This window comes from Cebidichthys violaceus, unplaced genomic scaffold (genome assembly GCF_023349555.1).
Source record: "Cebidichthys violaceus isolate CVI_PGR_0920_01 unplaced genomic scaffold, fCebVio1.0.p SCAF_64, whole genome shotgun sequence".
Lineage (NCBI taxonomy): Eukaryota > Metazoa > Chordata > Actinopteri > Perciformes > Stichaeidae > Cebidichthys > Cebidichthys violaceus.
This window is the reverse complement of record NW_027176861.1, coordinates 181494-194866: the sequence shown is the minus strand read 5'-3', so window position 1 is coordinate 194866 and position 13373 is coordinate 181494. Positions and strand designations below refer to the sequence as shown.

At 46.5% G+C, this 13373-nt stretch overlaps 1 protein-coding gene across 3 annotated transcripts; it reads right to left on the bottom strand.

Annotated features, from left to right (window-relative positions):
* Positions 1-248: 248 nt before the first annotated feature.
* Positions 249-11876, bottom strand: lrrc73 (leucine rich repeat containing 73). 3 transcript variants are annotated; one of them, XM_068734505.1, is made up of 7 exons: positions 11330-11876; positions 9849-10160; positions 9251-9411; positions 7744-7866; positions 5609-5726; positions 1870-2137; positions 249-628 (listed from the first exon to the last, which is right to left on the bottom strand). In XM_068734505.1, the coding sequence occupies exons 2-7, from the start codon at positions 10118-10120 to the stop codon at positions 602-604; spliced, it is 969 nt and encodes a 322-aa protein (XP_068590606.1). In that variant the 5' UTR covers positions 10121-10160; positions 11330-11876; the 3' UTR covers positions 249-601. The 3 variants fall into 3 exon arrangements, with proteins under 3 accessions (XP_068590606.1, XP_068590605.1, XP_068590604.1); XM_068734504.1 differs by having other exon boundaries at positions 5626-5726; positions 11330-11875; XM_068734503.1 differs by lacking the exon at positions 249-628 and having other exon boundaries at positions 1111-2137.
* Positions 11877-13373: the final 1497 nt, after the last annotated feature.

The following is a 13373-nucleotide window of genomic DNA, read 5'->3' as shown; positions in this document are numbered from 1 at the left end:
TTATGTGTTTCTTCTATTCAATATGACTAAAGTCCAAACTACAGCTGATTCATCAAGACTACCAGATCTGACACACACACACACACACACACACACACACACACACACACACACACACACACACTATTTAGATATGAGTTTACTCTGACTGGTTAGCTAGTTAGCTTGTCCATCTTAGCTGTTGTTGTTAGCCATGTTAGCTTGCTGAGGAATGATGAATCAGAGTCGTTGTTCTTATGAAGCTGTAAACGGTTTAATTATCGTGACATCAGAGCAGCAGAACAAACTAACAGAGCAGAACTACATTCATCAGAAACACACTGAACACTGTAAGTCACTTGGTGCGTTGAGGTTTTGTGCCGCTCTGTTCTAGTTTCTATGTACAGGTGCTACATCAAACCATGCAGAGCATGTGATTGGCTGTTAGCCGTCAGGTGATCTGACTACCCAGAGAAGTGCAGTGAAGAGAAACAAACCGGGAACATTCAAACCAAACAAATCAGATTAAAGTGAAAATAGTTTAACAGGAAGTGTGGTGGTGGTGGTGGTGGGGGGGGTCACATTTCAGTCTCAGCCAATAAGCTCTCACCTAGACCTGATGTCAGCAAGACCATCTGGGGGCTGGAGTCTGTAAAGAATGACATGTAGAGCTTCAGATTCAGAGGGTCACCACCAGGTTACAAGTTGTTGATCAGTTTCGAGATTCATTTCCTTTATTTTCAGTTCAACTCATTTAAATTAAACATGTTTGACGGAGCAGCTTGAAAAGACTGTAAACGTGTTTGTTTCTACTGATGTTGGTCATTCCAACATGGCGGTCTGTGAGGATTGACTCTTGTGGAGCCTCATGTGGTCATTTTGAGGAACTGCAGTTTTTGTCACTTCCTCATTAGCTTCATGTTTCAGTACCAGAAGTTGCTGCATGGCGTTAGTATCAAGTAACTGTTCCTTTAAAGGAAATCCATCTGAAAACTGATATGAAAGATGTTTTTATATATATATATATATATATATATATATATATATATATATATATATATATATATATATATATATATATATATATATATATATATATATATATGATTTTTTCATTAAACACTCCAGAGTTGAAAAATATATACATTTTGGGACAATATCAATTTATCAAAATCAAGTGGATTCACTCCAGAGGGGGAAGTTTCATCTGGGATTGAAAAACAGTTTAACCAGTTTCACACTTAGATTATACAGAACACAAACCTCCTACTGTCACTGAGGACACCGAACACCACATAACCAGTCTAATACTGGGTCAACTGGGACAGACCAGGCTAATACTGGGTCAACTGGGACACCTCCAAGTATACTGGCCCAGGGGCAAAGACTGGGGTCATACTGGACTCAACAAGGACAGCACCAGGCTAACACTGGGAAAGAACCAGGCTGATGTAAACTCAGCATTAGTTAAACTAGAGTACTGATACTAGTGGACTACTGCAGTGGAACTAGTATGACGAACTACTCAAGAAGAACCAGTATGGTAAACTAAACCAGTAGAACCAGTGTGGTAAACTAAACCAGTAGAACCAGTGTGGTAAACTACACCAATACAACCACTATAGTAAACTACACCAATAGAAGCACTATGGTAAACTACACCAATAGAAGCACTATGGTAAACTACACCAGTAGAACCAGTATGGTACCCTGTATCAGGAGAATTGCATGATAAAGTGGAAAGTAGACTAGTTATGTTCTGGTTCTGAACTGGTTTTGTACATTCTGAACCAGTCTTGCTGTCTTTGGGGAGACCAGTATGGGGGACCAGTATGGAAGACCAGTATAGAGAGTAAAGGGGGACAGTCTGGGGGAGTGGTCAGCCCTTACTGCTGTGGGGGAGCCAGGTGGGGGGCTGGTACTTGTCTCTGATTGGCTGGTACTTGTCTCTGATTGGCTGGTACTTGTCTCTGATTGGCAGCAGGGAGCTGCTTGAGGCGGGGCCTTGTGATGGGGGCGGGGCCTCCCTGTCGTCGTCCTCCTCCCCCTCAGACAGCAAGTCACAGATCTGCTGCTGCAGCTCCGGACTGATGTCGTTCTCTGCCAAGACCAGGACGCGCAGACTGGTGGGGTAGTTCTCCACCATGTCCAGGAACACCTGGACCCAGAGAGACCGGCGTCACAAAGAGAGACAAAACAACATTGACCGGTCTGTGGAAGTGGGGGAGTCGCAAGGCACGCCTCTCGATTGGTTTGATTGGCTGTCTGGACAAAGTGACATCAGTGAGTTGTGAAGAGGTTCTGGTGATGATCCATGAGACAGCTGCTGATTCTGGTTATGGATTCTAAATCATTTTCGTCTGGAATTTGGAGTTTTATTCATACTTACTTTGAGAGGATCGGGGCCTCAATCTGAGGGAAACTGAACAAAGATGGAGACTTAAGGCTCATCTCATCTCATCTTTGACCGCTTATCCGGGATCGGGTCGTGGGGGCAACAGCTCCAGCAGGGGACCCCAAACTTCCCTTTCCCGAGCCACATCAGCCAGCTCTGATTGGGGGATCCCGAGGCGCTCCCAGGCCAGTTTGGAGATATAGTCCCTCCACCTGGTCCTGGGCCTCCCTCGGGGTCTTCTCCCAGCCGGTCGTGCCTGGAACACTTCCCTAGGGAGGCGCCCAGGTGGCATCCTTACCAGATGCCCGAACCACCTCAACTGGCTCCTTTCCACGCAAAGAAGCAGCGGCTCTACTCCGAGTCCCTCACGGATGACCGAACTTCTCACCCTATCTCTAAGGGAGATCCCCGCCACCCTCCTGAGAAAACCCATTTTGGCCGCTTGGACCCACGATCTAATTCTTTCGGTCATGACCCAGTCCAAATGACCATAGGTGAGGGTAGGAACGACTTGCGGCTCAGCTCTCTTTTCGTCACAACGGTGTGGTAAAGTGACTGCAATACCGCCCCAGCAGCTCCGGCCAATCTCACATTCCATTGTCCCCTCACTCGCGAACAATACCCCAAAGTACTTGAAGTCCTTCACTTAAGGTAAGGACTCATTCCCTACCCGGAGTGGGCAATCCACCGGTTTCCTGCTGAAAACCATGGCCTCAGATTTAGAGGCGCTAATCCTCATCCCAACTGCTTCACACTCGGCTGCGAACTGATCCAGTGAGTGCTGGAGGCCACAGCCCGATGAAGACATCATGACCACATCATCTGCAAAAAGCAGCGATGCAATCCTCAGCCCACCGAACTGTAAACACTCCTGGGGGATCCCGAGGCGCTCCCAGGCCAGTTTGGAGATATAGTCCCTCCACCTGGTCCTGGGCCTCCCTCGGGGTCTCCTCCCAGCCGGTCGTGCCTGGAACACCTCCCTAGGGAGGCACCCAGGTGGCATCCTTACCAGATGCCCGAACCACCTCAACTAGCTCCGTTCCACGCAAAGGAGCAGCGCCTCTACTCCGACCCATTTCGGCCGCTTGTACCCGCAATCTAATTCTTTCGGTCATGACCCAGTCCACATGACCATAGGTGAGGGTAGAAACAAAGATTGCCCAGTAGATCCTCATCCCAACCGCTTCACACTCGGCTACGAACCGATCCAGTGAGTGCTGGAGGTCACAGCCCGATGAAGATATCAGGACCACATCATCTGCAAACAGCAGCGATGCAATCCTCAGCCCACCGAACTGTAAACACTCCTCCCCACGACTACGCCTCGATATCCTGTCCATGAATACCACAAACAGGATTGGTGGCAAAGCGCAGCCCTGGCGGAAGCCAACCCTCACAGGAAACGAGTCCGACTTACTGCCGAGAACCCGGACACAGCTCTCGCTTTGGGCGTGCAGGGAGTCACTGAGGTAGTCGAACAACTCCACAGTGGCAAAGCCCCAGGGATTGATGAGATCCATCCAGAAATGCTGAAGGCACTGGGTGTGGAGGGACTGTCTTGGATGACACGTCTCTTCAACATTGTGTGGAGGCCTGGGACGGTGCCTAGGGAGTGGCAGACCGGGGTGGTGGTTCCCCTGTTCAAAAAGGGGGACCAGAGGGTGTGTGCCAATTATCGCGGTATCACACTACTCAGCCTCCCTGGTAAAGTCTACTCCAAGGTGCTGGAAAGGAGGGTTCGGCCGATAGTCGAACCTCGGATTGAAGAGGAACAATGCGGATTCCGTCCTGGCCGTGGAACAACGGACCAGCTCTTCACTCTCGCAAGGATCCTGGAGGGGGCTTGGGAATACGCCCATCCGGTCTACATGTGTTTTGTGGACCTGGAGAAGGCGTATGACCGGGTCCCCCAGGAGATACTGTGGGAGGTGCTGCGGAAGTATGGGGCGAGGGGGCCACTTCTGGGGGCCATCCAATCCCTGTACGCCCAAAGCGAGAGCTGTGTCCGGGTTCTCGGCAGTAAGTTGGACTCGGAGGGTTGGCCTTCGCCAGGGTTGCGCTTTGTCACCAATCCTGTTTGTGGTATTCATGGACAGGATATCGAGGCGTAGTCGTGGGGAGGAGTGTTTACAGTTCGGTGGGCTGAGGATTGCATCTCTGCTTTTTGCAGATAATGTGGTCATGATGTCTTCATCGGGCTGTGGCCTCCAGCACTCACTGGATCGGTTCGCAGCCAAGTGTGAAGCAGTTGGGATGAGGATTAGCGCCTCTAAATCTGAGGCCATGGTTTTCAGCAGGAAACCGGTGGATTGCCCACTCCGGGTAGGGAATGAGTCCTTACCTTAAGTGAAGGAGTTCAAGTACTTTGGGGTATTGTTCGCGAGTGAGGGGACAATGGAACGTGAGATTGGCTGGAGCAGCTGGGGCGGTATTGCAGTCACTTTACCGCACCAGTGTGACGAAAAGAGAGCTGAGCCGCAAGTCGTTCCTACCCTCACCTATGGTCATTTGAACTGGGTCATGACCGAAAGAATTAGATCGCGGGTCCAAGCGGCCGAAATGGGTTTTCTCAGGAGGGTGGCGGGGATCTCCCTTAGAGATAGGGTGAGAAGTTCGGTCATCCGTGAGGGACTCGGAGTAGAGCCGCTGCTTCTTTGCGTGGAAAGGAGCCAGTTGAGGTGGTTCGGGCATCTGGTAAGGATGCCACCTGGGCGCCTCCCTAGGGAAGTGTTCCAGGCACGACCGGCTGGGAGAAGACCCCGAGGGAGGCCCAGGACCAGGTGGAGGGACTATATCTCCAAACTGGCCTGGGAGTGCCTCGGGATCCCCCAGTCAGAGCTGGCTGATATGGCCCGGGAAAGGGAAGTTTGGGGTCCTGCTGGAGCTGTTGCCCCCACGACCCGATCCCGGATAAGCGGTTGAAGATGAGATGAGAGATGAGACTTTATTACATTACTTTATTACATTACTGTATTACTTTATTACATTACTGTATTACTTTATGGCTGTATGAGTATAATTATTAAACCTGTGAGATAAACATATCGTATGTTTTCATGCTGCGTCACTTTTCGGAATTATCTCCTTTCCTTTGGTAAAGGAAGGTCCAGCGTTTCCTATGCTAAAGGAGCTAATAAAGGACGGTGTGTGTGTGTGTGTGTGTGTGTGTGTGTGTGTGTGTGTGTGTGTGTGTGTGTGTGTGTGTGTGTGTGTGTCTCCCTCTGCTGGACAAACATGCTGATGATGATGACCTGTGCCGATTGGTTGGTAAGTCCAGTTCCTTCCAGGTCCAGAACCTCCAGGGTTCTACTGGACGCCACGGCAACCGCCAGCATTCCTGCTGTCTGGTCACCTGGAAACAAATGTGTAGTTTAACGTATGTAGTTTAACGTGTGTAGTTTAATGTGTAGTGTGTAGTTTAATGTGTAGTGTGTGAGGGTGACTGTGGCTGAGTGGAGAGCAGGGCCGCTCTTCAATCAGAGGGTCGGCGGTTCTATCCCCGGCTCCACTAGTCTCATGTCAATGTGTCCTTGAGCAAGACACCGGTGTGTAGATAGATACTGAATTGTAAGTCACTTTGAATAAAAGCGTCTGCTAAATGACTGTAATGTAATGTAAAACGTAATGTGTAGTTTAACGTGTGTAATTTAATGTGTAGTGTGTAGTTTAACGTGTGTAATTTAATGTGTAGTGTGCAGTTTAACGTGTGTAATTTAATGAGTAGTGTGTAGTTTAACGTGTGTAGTTTAACGTGCGTAGTTTAACGTGCGTAGTTTAATGTGTAGTGTGTAGTGTGTAGTTTAACGTGTGTAATTTAATGTGTAGTGTGCAGTTTAACGTGTGTAATTTAATGAGTAGTGTGTAGTTTAACGTGTGTCATTTATGTGTAGTGTGTAGTTTAACGCGTGTAGTTTAATGTGTAGTGTGTAGTTCAACGTGTGTAGTTCAACGTGTGTAGTTTAACGTGTGTAGTTCAACGTGTCTAGTTCAACGTGTGTAGTTTAACGTGTCTAGTTCAACGTGTGTAGTTTAACGTGTGTAGTTCAACGTGTGCAGTTTAACGTGTAGTGTGTAGTTTAACGCGTGTAGTTTAACGCGTGTAGTTTAACGCGTGTTGTTTAACCAGTGTTGGGCCGTCAGGGCCAGCTCAGCCTTCTCTGCTGGCTTAAACAGAATCACAAAGTTATAGCTATTTTATAATTTAATAATTTTTCATAAATACACTACAAGTATTATAATATTTTTTCCCATGAGCTTATTTTCTCATTGCACAGCTCCTGTCTTCCTCAGTTGCTCTGTTTCCAGTAAAGCTTGTTTTAAGTAGAGCTCTTATCCAATCACAGTTCACCTCTATGTTGTCTCTAGGTAAAACAAATCTGCCTGGAGGCCTTCAGACCTATAAGTGAATCTCTCTGCAGTTTAAGCGATTGGGGACGATAGTGTTGATTGTCATAGTGTTCAACCAATCAGATCTTTAGTTTGACATGTTGGGCGTATTCTTTGACGTGTCAGAGCTTCTAGCTGGCCTACAAGTACGTGATTGGTCAGTGGGCTAGCGTGTTGGGCGGTGACAATCCCAGTATCTACTGCCTCTGTGGGGCGGACATCTTCAGCCTCAAACGCATCAAAACGTATTCAGGAAATACAACTGGGGAGACTCGACTGTCATCACTGGCGTGCATGAATCGAGAAGGACTTCTTACTGGAACTAAAACACACAATATTCTGAACAACTGCGTCATTAAACTCTTTATCAACAAAGAAAGGAGGATGGACTTTGTCTTTAAATAGTGAACAGCAGCTTTGGTGAGTGAACCAGTAGCTTTAACTTCCATAAATATTATTTATGTCATTATTTAATAGGCTTGTTTATATTATATATTATTATTTGTACAACTTGTTTTTATGAATATGGATTTTCGTTTAGTTTTATATGTGATAGGAACCATTGTTACGTCCTATGTTGCGCTGGGGACACATTTAGCCGGTGCACAGCAACACGAAGACACGCAAAGCGGCCGTGGTCTATATACTCCGCACAAAGTGTTAAAGTTAAACTGTTAAAGTTAAGTTTAAGGTTTTAAGTGATCTACTTTGAAGATTCATGTGTTTTCAGTGGACTCATTTTCCCTGAATGGCCCGTGCTCTTGAGTGTGTGGTGGAATGCGTGTTTTAGCTGAATTGATTTTGACTATATGCATTGTTCGTTAATGACGCCGCATTCCATCATGCGGGTATTCATGTATCTGCACTCTGCAGTTAGTGTATTTGTAGGTGTTGAGCTTCATTTTTACGAGTGAAGACCCAGGTATAAAATGCAGTTTAACGTGTGTAGTTTAATGTGTGTAATGTGTGTAGTGTGTAGTTACCCAGTGGGTTGTAGTCCAGATTCAGGACTCTGATCTGGGAGCTGTGAGCCACAGCGATGGCGAGTCGAGCCCAGCCTTTGGAGCTGATTCCTGGGTTAGCGCTCAGTGTGAGCTCCCTCAGACCTCCAGAGGACCACAAACACAACATGGTCACAACACTTTGAACTCTAAGTCTGACTTTAATCATCTAATCCTGACTCGTGTGTTCAAGAACAAGTTTTGTGCCTCTGAACAGAATCAGTTTATTCTTTCCGACCTTTCAGAGATTATGAATACACATTTTAAATATTGGAATTGTCTCTGTGCTTCTGAGAACTTTAATATACTGAAACTTCACACTGACTCCTCTTCTTTATCTGTCACGTGAATTTATTGATCGGCCGGTAAAGAGTGAAAAAGTGAAAGAGTGAAAGCGTGAAAGAGTGAAAGAATGAAACAGAGAGTTAGAGGGTTAGAGAGTGAAAGAGTGAGAGTGAGAGAGTGAGAGCATGAGAGCGTTAGAGTGTTAGAGAGTGAAAGGGTTAGAGAGTGAAAGAGTTAGAGAGTGAAAGAATGAGAGTGAGAGTGTTAGAGAGTGAAAGGGTTAAAGAGTTAAAGAGTGAGAGTGAGAGAGTGAGAGCGTTAGAGAGTGAAAGGGTTAAAGAGTGAAAGAGTGAAAGTTAGAGTTAAAGAGTGAAAGAGTTAGAGAGTGAAAGAGTGAGAGAGTGTTAGAGAGTGAAAGGGTTAAAGAGTTAAAGAGTGAAAGAGTTAGAGTGAAAGAGTGAGAGAGTGAGAGAGTGAAAGGGTTAAAGAGTGAAACTATTAGCGACATTGTTAGACTTTCTCTCTCTGTGATTGATTCTTTGTAGTTGGTGTAGGCAGCTGTTTTTCTTTTTACAGGACAGATTTATACGCTCTGATTTTCTCTTCAACATCAGGTATAAATATAAAAGGTATATATCAGGTTTGTAAATGTCAGCTTGGAGAGCTGGTGTCTATGAAACCACGTCCATGAACTGTATGAACTGGTTATCAGAATGAGACTAGCGTTAGCTAGCTAGCTCAACCCACTCCTCTACCGCTGTACTGGGTCATGTACTGAGTCACGCGACTGGGTCATGTGTGACACCATGATACTGAATCTGACTCTAAGGTGTTGGTTACCTGACTCTGACTCTCAAGTGTTGGTCACCGGACTCTGACTCTCAGGTGTTGGTTACCTGACTCTGACTCTCAGGTGTTGGTCACCGGACTCTGACTCTCAGGTGTTGGTTACCTGACTAACTCTGACTCTCAGGTGTTGGTTACCTGACTAACTCCGACTCTCAGGTGTTGGTTACCTGACTAACTCCGACTCTCAGGTGTTGGTTACCTGACTAACTCCGACTCTCAGGTGTTGGTTACCTGACTAACTCCGACTCTCAGGTGTTGGTTACCTGACTAACTCCGACTCTCAGGTGTTGGTTACCTGACTAACTCTGACTCTCAGGTGTTGGTTACCTGACTCTGACTCTCAGGTGTTGGTTACCTGACTTTGCTCCGTCGGGTGGCAGCATCCCACAGATCAGACCCAGCGCCTCGTCTCCCAGCATGCAGTCTCCCAGGTCCAGACAGACCAGCGTTGGGTGGGTCGACAGGGCCGAGTTCAAGGTCACCAGGCCGGCGTCCAACAGCGGGCTGCCATGGAGACTGGAGGGGGCGGGGCCAGAATCTTACAAACCAATCACATCGACTGTATGCACACGAATTTGATACAATGACGTAAACGGGAAATTCAGAATCAGGTCTGATATTATTCAGGTTGAAGGAGCATCAAGTGAACATTTATACCCCACATTCAAAAGTGTGTAGTTTAATGTGCAGCTTAATGTGCAGTGTGTAGTTTGTGTCGTGTGTCGTTTAATGTGTAATTTAATGTTCTACAGAAGCCCAGAGCAGACAAACCAAACTCTGCTCTACAGAGTGACGTTTCCTCTCCTCACCACTAGAGGTCTCCAGATCCACAGGACCTGTAGACCTGTAGACCTCCAGACAGGAAGTCCTTTATAGGACGTTTCATGTAAACAGACGTGTTAGTGGAAGTAAACAGGTTATTAGGAATAAGGTGGTCTCTTTGACCTACTCACAACAGGGTCTGCAGAGACCGGTTGGTCTTCAGGGCGTCGGCCAGGTGTCTGGTCCGGTTGATCCCGGAAACGACGCCCAGGTTGAGGTTGAGCTGAGCGAGCGAGTTCGACTCAGCGACACCGCGACAGACGCGTCCGAAGTCGCGGTCGGAGAGCTGACAGCCGCGGATGGACAGCAGCCGCACGCCGTCCTCCTTCAGACTCTCACAGATGTCCTGGACCTCAGCCGCCGACAGCAGCTCACCAGTGATCTGGATGGAGGCTGGCAGCATGCTGGACCGGACTGGGAGCAGTGGGAGCACTGGGAGACACCTGGACACACGAGGAGGGAAAACCCAGTCAGAGAGACACCCAACCTCTACTGGTGAAGAGCAGCTCTGCCATTGGTCGGTGCAAAAGTCCTGACATCACTTCCTGTCTATCGTTTAGTTTGTTTAGCATTAGGAACTACAGCTCCCATGATGCTCTCTGCTCCCATTATACATCAAGGTGACTACCTCCTATTATTCACAGTATTGTGTATTTGTACTGTTAGAAAGTAACCAGTGATTACTCACAGTATTGTGTACTTGTACTGTTGGAGAGTAACCAGTGATTACTCACAGTATTGTGTACTTGTACTGTTGGAGAGTAACCAGTGATTACTCACAGTATTGTGTACTTGTACTGTTGGAGAGTAACCAGTGATTACTCACAGTATTGTGTACTTGTACTGTTGGAGAGTAACCAGTGATTACTCACAGTATTGTGTACTTGTACTGCTGGAGAGTAACCAGTGAATACTCACAGTATTGTGTACTTGTACTGCTGGAGATTAACCAGTGATTACTCACAGTATTGTGTACTTGTACTGTTGGAGAGTAACCAGTGATTACTCACAGTATTGTGTACTTGTACTGTTGGAGAGTAACCAGTGATTACTCACAGTATTGTGTACTTGTACTGTTGGAGAGTAACCAGTGATTACTCACAGTATTGTGTACTTGTACTGTTGGAGAGTAACCAGTGATTACTCACAGTATTGTGTACTTGTACTGTTGGAGAGTAACCAGTGATTACTCACAGTATTGTGTACTTGTACTGCTGGAGAGTAACCAGTGAATACTCACAGTATTGTGTACTTGTACTGCTGGAGATTAACCAGTGATTACTCACAGTATTGTGTACTTGTACTGTTGGAGAGTAACCAGTGATTACTCACAGTATTGTGTACTTGTACTGTTGGAGAGTAACCAGTGATTACTCACAGTATTGTGTACTTGTACTGTTGGAGAGTAACCAGTGATTACTCACAGTATTGTGTACTTGTACTGTTGGAGAGTAACCAGTGATTACTCACAGTATTGTGTACTTGTACTGTTAGAGAGTAACCAGTGATTACAAGCTAATCAATCATTGAATATGAAGTATTGAACCAATCAGCTGATCACATGATCCATCCTGAGGCTCTGATTGGTGCTTCAATAAGGAGATCAGTTAACCTGATAGATGATCGATCAGCTCACGCGCGGAGGATCGGGACTCTCACGCGCTGATGATGTCATCGCTCGCTGCTCCGGTGCCGCAGGCCACGCGCCGGTTCTGATCCACCGCGGCGGACATCGGAGTTGATCGATCCCGGTATCGATTGATCGGTATCGATCAGCGGCAGAGAGGTGCAGCGGGGGTTCGGTGTCGTTGAGCCGGACGAAGGTTCCGGTCCGTCGGTCGGTCGGTTTGAGCTCCGTGAGTCCCAGTGTGTTTCTGCAGGTGACCGTTACTAAGAGACCAAGGAGAGAGGAGACACCGAGGAGAGGTCTCACTCTGTTCGGTTTACCGGGACCAAGGAGAGAGGAGACACCGAGGAGAGTTCTCACTCTGTGTGGTTTACCGGGACTAAGGAGAGACGCAGAACAGAACAGAGCAGAGCAGAACAGAACAGAGCAGAGCAGAGCAGAACATAGCAGAACAAAACAGAACAGAGCAGAACAGAACAGAGCAGAACATAGCAGAGCAGAGCAGAACAGAGCAGAACAGAACAGAACAGAACATAGCAGAACAGAGCAGAGCAGAGCAAAGCAGAGCAGAACAGAGCAGAGCAGAACAGAACAGAGCAGAACAGAACAGAACAGAACATAGCAGAGCAGAGCAGAACATAGCAGAGCAGAGCAGAACAGAACATAGCAGAACAGAACAGAGCAGAACAGAGCAGAACAGAGCAGAGCAGAACAGAACAGAGCAGAACAGAACAGAGCAGAACAGAGCAGAACAGAACAGAGCAGAACATAGCAGAGCAGAACATAGCAGAGCAGAACAGAACAGAACATAGCAGAACAGAACAGAACATAGCAGAACAGAACAGAGCAGAACATAGCAGAACAGAACAGAGCAGAACATAGCAGAACATAGCAGAGCAGAACATAGCAGAGCAGAACATAGCAGAACATAGCAGAGCAGAACATAGCAGAACATAGCAGAACATAGCAGAGCAGAACATAGCAGAACAGAACATAGCAGAACAGAACATAGCAGAACATAGCAGAACAGAGCAGAACAGAACATAGCAGAACAGAACAGAGCAGAACATAGCAGAGCAGAACAGAGCAGAACATAGCAGAGCAGAACAGAGCAGAACATAGCAGAGCAGAACATAGCAGAGCAGAACATAGCAGAAAATAGAGCAGAACATAGCAGAGCAGAACATAGCAGAACATAGCAGAGCAGAACATAGCAGAACAGAACATAGCAGAACAGAACATAGCAGAACATAGCAGAACAGAGCAGAACAGAACATAGCAGAACAGAACAGAGCAGAACATAGCAGAACAGAACAGAGCAGAACAGAACAGAACAGAGCAGAACATAGCAGAGCAGAACAGAGCAGAACATAGCAGAGCAGAACATAGCAGAGCAGAACATAGCAGAAAATAGAGCAGAACATAGCAGAGCAGAACATAGCAGAACATAGCAGAGCAGAACATAGCAGAACAGAACATAGCAGAACAGAACATAGCAGAACATAGCAGAACAGAGCAGAACAGAACATAGCAGAACAGAACAGAGCAGAACATAGCAGAACAGAACAGAGCAGAACAGAACATAGCAGAACAGAACAGAGCAGAGCAGAACATAGCAGAACATAGCAGAGCAGAACAGCACTCTGAGTTACTTTAAGAGCGCTCTAGGAAGCAGTGTTCCAGTGTTTGTGTCTGGGGCTTTTATTGTGAAGGATAAAACAGGAGGGAAAGAGGAAAAAGGTTCTACGAGAGTGTGAACAATAAATAAAGTTGTTTCCATCTTGCTGCAGACTTATTTCATTATTATAAAGTATAGGAGCAACATAACCTTCAGCTACATATATCATTTAATTTCTCTTTGATTTCCAACACAAAATCATCAGGTAAATAATCAGCAGCAGAAGTGATCGTCTCACATGATTTTAATACAGCTGCACTGATTCATACTTTGTACTTTTATAATGTTTCCTACAAATTAAGAGTATTTGAGTTTACTTCTGACCAAATTAAAATACAAACAAAGAGTGAA